This window comes from Cygnus atratus, chromosome 3, assembly GCF_013377495.2.
Source record: "Cygnus atratus isolate AKBS03 ecotype Queensland, Australia chromosome 3, CAtr_DNAZoo_HiC_assembly, whole genome shotgun sequence".
NCBI classification, from domain to species: Eukaryota; Metazoa; Chordata; class Aves; order Anseriformes; family Anatidae; genus Cygnus; species Cygnus atratus.
In genome coordinates this window covers 89349305-89355304 of record NC_066364.1, presented here as the reverse complement: position 1 = coordinate 89355304, position 6000 = coordinate 89349305, and the positions used below count along the sequence as shown (strand labels likewise).

The 6000-nt window shown below is 39.9% G+C and overlaps 1 protein-coding gene across 1 annotated transcript in view; it reads right to left on the bottom strand.

Annotated features, from left to right (window-relative positions):
• Nucleotides 1-1401: 1401 nt before the first annotated feature.
• Nucleotides 1402-6000, bottom strand: part of GLP1R (glucagon like peptide 1 receptor) — a 54369-nt gene continuing 49770 nt past the window's right edge. Inside the window, exon 12 of the mRNA XM_035562860.1 lies at nucleotides 1402-1569. Coding sequence (XP_035418753.1) covers nucleotides 1402-1569 — 168 coding nt within the window. The remainder of the gene's footprint in view (nucleotides 1570-6000) is intronic.

Sequence of the window (6000 nt, the reverse complement as noted above, 5' to 3'; positions counted from 1 at the left end):
TGCAAAGAGGGACTTGAAAATATGTTCTTTTTCTCTCTCTGCTGAGCAGTTAACTGCTAGGCTATGGCAGCTACTCATTACAGGAAGGCTATGGGCAGGGATATTCTCTGACATAGTATCTCGCGCCTTGTCTCTGTTGTAAAGGGAGCCACAATATCTAAGCTGAGTAAAAATACGTAATGTCTGTTATTAAGTGATGCAATAGACCGAGGTCTGCTTGTAAAGGTACCCCATTTTTTTCTCCAGCAACTCATGTAAACAGCAGCAAGGGTGACTGCTAATTAGCAGCATAGATGCATATTCTGCGAGAGCCCTTGCAGATTCTAGCAGGCGACACAAGCCCATCGAGCTCTGGGTGCTGTGCTGTGGGGGCTTCCCAAACTCCACTGAGGGCAAGCCGGGGAGGTGGTGGGCAGCTGGAGCTGTCCGCCGTGCTGAAAATGCAGCCCTTGACATGCCTGGTGAAACCTGCCCGCCTGCCTGCCACCCCGGGTAGGGCACCTGGCAGGTAGCTCGTGGGCCTGCAGAAATCGGACAAGGCTAGAGAAGAGACCAGAGAAGAGTGAGCCCACACTGTGAATTGCCAAATCTGTCCCAAGCAGGTGAAGTCTGGTAAGACCAATTGTGACTGCAGGTTGACTTCTGCACGCAACTGGAGAGGCAGAGTGTCATGTAAAAGCTGAAGGACTGTGCATACAGGGGATATTTCTATCAGTGTCAACAGAGACCTATTAATAAAAAAGAGCCCCCCTACTAGATACTGGTTTTGGTTTAATTTTTTCAAGTGAAGCTTAAAAAGAGCACTCAGGAATGTACACCACACTACCTGCTGCAGTTATAGATCTTCAGAATGCTGTTCTTCACCTACCTACTAAAACAGGTAAGCATATTTTGAACTTTAGGCTTGGAAAGCGTATTACAAAACTGATTCTCCCCTAAAACACATGTCCCACTAAGTTCTTTCTAAAACTGGTAATAGTACCTTACCCTATCCCCGTAAAAGTCTAAATTTTTTTTTTCAATAATCATATTCTGTATCCTTGTAATTTAATCAGTTGATCACTCAGCTCGCCTACTCAACAGTAATAAGCCATTGACCCTGTGGTTTCAGACTGGATCAATGCTATGCTTAAGTTTTGGACACCTGGAGGCCTTGCGTGCAAATAGGAAGAAACTCTTTTAACTTACTTTAGACATGATCAATTTTTCCTCTGATGTGTTGATTATATTAGCAGATTGCTCTCCCTAGAAACCTTTGTCCAACAGCCTGCAGGCAATGAGCAGCATATACTTAAGTTTCTTGCTGGAGATGACACACTTAAGCCACTTGCTTGGGTATTTAAGGGTTTTCAGGTATATTATACAGTTCATTGTTCTCAGTCTGATTCACCTTCAGAAATCTTAGCTGAATGTGGCCTGGCAAGTGGCAGCATAGACACTACTGCCTACTGTGCCTCCGCTACTGATGCTGTTGGCTGGACACTTCAGAGGTTTCATACTGCTGTCTCTCTGGACATACAAATGTTCCAATCTCCACCGCTCCCAGCTTTTCCGAAACTCCATCTGAACCTAATAGGTCCAAAGAAGGAAATAAAAAGAATGAATGTAGAAATAATCAGACCTTTAAATGATTCAATTAGAAAAGGGCAAGTTAAAAATAAGCATACCACACTGTTCGGAAAAGCTGACAATGCTTTAAATCTGCAATATTACTGTTTTAAATTAGCTAATTATCTCATTAGTCCATCATAGGGTATTCCATATTTAAGATAATGATGGTATTCACTTGCATAAAGCTACATTGTCCCAGGAAATTTTATCTTCAGTATTTTACTCTAAATAGTATTCAGCTGCAATAGTGAATGTACTCTATGCCTTACCACTACTAACAATTAAGTTGATTTTGCATATCAGTCATGAAATGACTGACAAGATTGGCTTCCAGCTTAGTACTGCCACCACAGGTATTCCTAGAGTCTTGCTTTAATTTCTGTTTTCATTTGAACACTATCATGTGTGGGATTATTTTTATTCTTTGAATATTTATTTATTTATTTATTACAAAGACTATTTAGAATTGAAACATCAACAAACTAGCACATTAAAGTCCGCATGTTATTTCCTTGTTTTTAAATAACAATTAGAATATCTTTGCAGATACTATTTTTTTTTTAAGTTACATACCTAGCTGGTCACAGGTTCTGGGTTAAACTGTGTAACTGCTGTACTCACTTGGAAGTTCACCAAGGCTTTTGCAACTGTCATGGTTTCAGCTTTTTGTACTTCACAGACAAGAACAGAATTTAGATCTTCCTGTTCCATGGGCAAAGTTCTTGCCACTTGACTGAAGTAAGAACCTCCATTAGCTTTTAACACATAAGGCAGAGGACATAAAATTGAACATTTTTTACTCTATTTAGAAAAAGGCAGGAATGTAACTGCAGTAATCGACTCATTAGGGTGTGTACTTCAGCCTGGAAGTAAGTTCAATATGGGCAGGTTACTCAGTGAGCCTTCTCTGGAGAGTTCCTTTTTGTTTTATTCCTTTTAGGTTCTGGTGCTGACCACTAACAGACTAAATAAATGATGGCAGTTCCAACACGGGCCTGTCATCCCATGCAGGCTGCTGAAACCTTCATACTCTGAGGGAAACTTCCTAGGGAACCAGTTACTGTAAAGCTTTCTTCTCTACTTATTTTCAAATACTGAAACTGGGAAGCAGCCCTAAAAAAGAAGCAAAATATTACATAGGCAGTTGTCTTCCTTTGATGGTTACCTCCAGCAGTGCTTATCAACTTTGAGCTACAGCCCTTGTAACAAGCACTATCCTGGCACAGGCGTTTGTGAACCAACTGCATTTCTGTGTTACTGAGGGTGGAATCTGTCCCTCCGATATCACAACCAAATGGGACAGAAGGAAAGGTGCTGAGATAACAAGCATGTATTTTACCATGATTACTGTGGGTGGTGGTTGTGTCAAAAGCTACACAAAGACACGAGGAAAAAGCGTGTCTGAAATACCTTGCCGTATAAGAATAAGGAAGAACAGCTTGATAAAGACAGAACAGAAAACAGAGAAATGCAAGGACTATATTGTCTGTAGGATAAGAATTGATCATACTACCACCCCCGTTGTGGGCATGGAGAACATCTGATTTAATAGGTAGCATTGAGAATAAGCAGTTTTGGACATTGACAGGTAGGTCCTGAAAGAGCGCATGAATGTACTTACTGACAGATTAAGTCAATGAGCAATACAAATGGGTATTTAGAGTCAGAGAAAGGAAGGAAATGAGTCTTCAGTCCGGCTGGACATGACAGGTTGTATCCTAGAGCTATGATACAAATAGCCTGCAAGATTGAGATGAAGTGAATGGAAAGACCTGAATAAAAGACCGTATCAGAGATGATGTCTTAGGAATGGATGTGGATGGCAACATTAATTTTCTCTCCAGAGGTTAGGAAAAGGGTAAAGAGCAGCTCTGGTGTCAGCGTTGAATTTTTGCCTCGATGGCTGTGAAGATGTGACCAGTGGCATAGGTTAAGATTTATTTTGTAGATTTTGAGCACAGAAGCTGATGTACAGATCTTTCAGCAAAATAATCATAGCCTAGTAGCTTCTGTGCATGGATGAGATTCCTCATAAATTAGCTATATAGGGAAAAGGGAACCAAGAGCAAAGTTCCCACAAGAAAGAGGAAGAAGAAAAATTTTTAGGAGAAAGGGAAGAGTTATGAGAACCTGGAAAAGAATGTCATGGAGGTTAAAGATGGAAAAGGTATCTCACAGAGAGCAGCTGATTGAGACTAATGCAGCTGATGGGCAAGGATGTTAGGTGTGGCAATGAGCCTGGAATGTGATTGCAGAGAAGTTAAACTTTGGCAAAAAACATGTCAATAAATCACAATGAAAGGAAAGTTGATCTGAAATGACAGGGAATGGAGCTGGTGGAGGAGTTCAACAGATAGTCTGTGTAGAGAATACTCAATGAAAAGAAAGAGTTGGCAGTAAATAAAAGAAGTCAGGAGTCCTGGAGTTAGGACAGGTTATTTTAATGTGGAAGAGAGTTGAATGTACTTCCACTGCAACAGGAAGGAGGCAAAAAAGAGAAGCAAGACTATAGAGAATGCAACCTGATTCAGCTTAAACTAACTCTGGTGGAAAGACACAGAGTCTCTCTGGTTAGAATATTTCTTATAGAAAGCAGCACTAACTGCAGAAAAACTGATCATATTAAACCCAGATCATTTTCAGAATAACACTGGTGATAACAGGCAATCTGATGAGATCCTGCAGTTTGTTTCAGAGCAATACTAGCATTCTTTCAGCTGAAACATGACTGAAATATGAATATATTTTAGTGTTTTTCTATAAGTAGATACTATGAAAGGAAACTAATAAAACTTCTAGCTTTATTTCTACCCTTGATCTGGTACCAGCAATTGCAAAAACCGTAGGAAGTATGGTTAAGGAAAAAGAAAAGCTGTCATTGAGTCACAGACAAATATAAAATACAGTCCATACTGCAAATGGGGATTGGCTTCAGGCACAAACAGTCTGCCAGAAAAATAATAGTTTGAAAACCAAGAATTTCGCATACATTGTTGTTCAGCTTTCTGTGAAGCTGAACACATTATGATTACATTTTTGTTACTTTACAAATGCAAGAGAAGTAGAACAACATGAGATTTGGAGGATCCCTTATAAACATCCTTTAGGAGGGCTACTTCACAGAAAGTTCCATCAAAAGAAGCAAGCGTACCTGGTATTGGGTAATTTGTTTGTATGCAGTTGGGCTATGATGTAACTTTGCCCTTGTAGGAATGAAATTTCATGGAGGAAATTATTCAGTATTACTCACTAGAGACCTGGCTGCAGCTGCACAGGGTATGTATGAGCAAAGGCTAAAGTGAATCAAAAGAAATGCATGATGCAGCAACAGACGGTGCTTCATTTCAAGATTTACACCTGTAAAGCTGTACAAGGAATTTTAAACAAATATTCTCCAACTCATACTTGAGCAAATCCTGCTGCTACCCACTTCTGATTTTTGTAAGTGGTACACATTCACTTAAACCATTACCACATTCACTTAAACTAAATTAACCCACAGCTACAAAAGTGAACAGTCTCCTGCAGGCCTTCATTCAAGAAGCCTGCTGCTTTTTTGTTGACTCCAGCCAGGCCATAATGACACAATTAGAACATTTTTTCTATTGATTCCAGTTCTTTGATGAGGCCTATCTCCCAATGGATGATCTTAGATTACAGTGTCATATTTAAAAGTAGATTTAGCGTGAATGCAAAACACACTGACGTGTGTTAGAATTAATAATGTGCTGCCAAATTACTGGTGTTTGCATCCCTTGCAAACCTGGCTGCTGAGTGAATGAATAATAATAATCACTTAGAAGGTAACATGAGAGGTTCCTGCAATACAGAAACTGAACAATATTCTACCCTAACAGGGCTGGGATTCAGCAGATGCCCTAGAAGATAGTACTCATGTTCAAATTAACTCAAAGCCCTGATTTTATTTCTTCTGAGCTTTTGGGAGAGCTCACTACTCCTTGAAGTTCAGTGCTCCATTTCAATGGGGGATTGATGGTATCTTCAGTAGCTGGGCCATACAGAAACCAAACTAAACCAAACCATACAGACATTCGCCATGAGGACTACAACCTAACCAGCTAGATGATCTGAGTTCTCATAATAAAAAGGGCTCTACTCCCGCGTTCATCAAAACAAGCAAATCAGAAGCACTTTGAGATGGATTAAGGAGAGCAGCTCTAATTCTCAATAAAAGGAAAGTTCCAGCAGTGAAAACTATACAACTGTGAGCAGGAAACTTGCAAGCTTTCAGGTCTACAAATAGTGGCCCTAAATTATACTGCCTGAATTCCTTCCAACAACATTTGTCTGAAGAGTTATTCTGTGTAATTGTACAGAGGAGGATCTGCAGAAAAAGTAAAATAATAATAAAAGAAAAAAGGCCCTAAA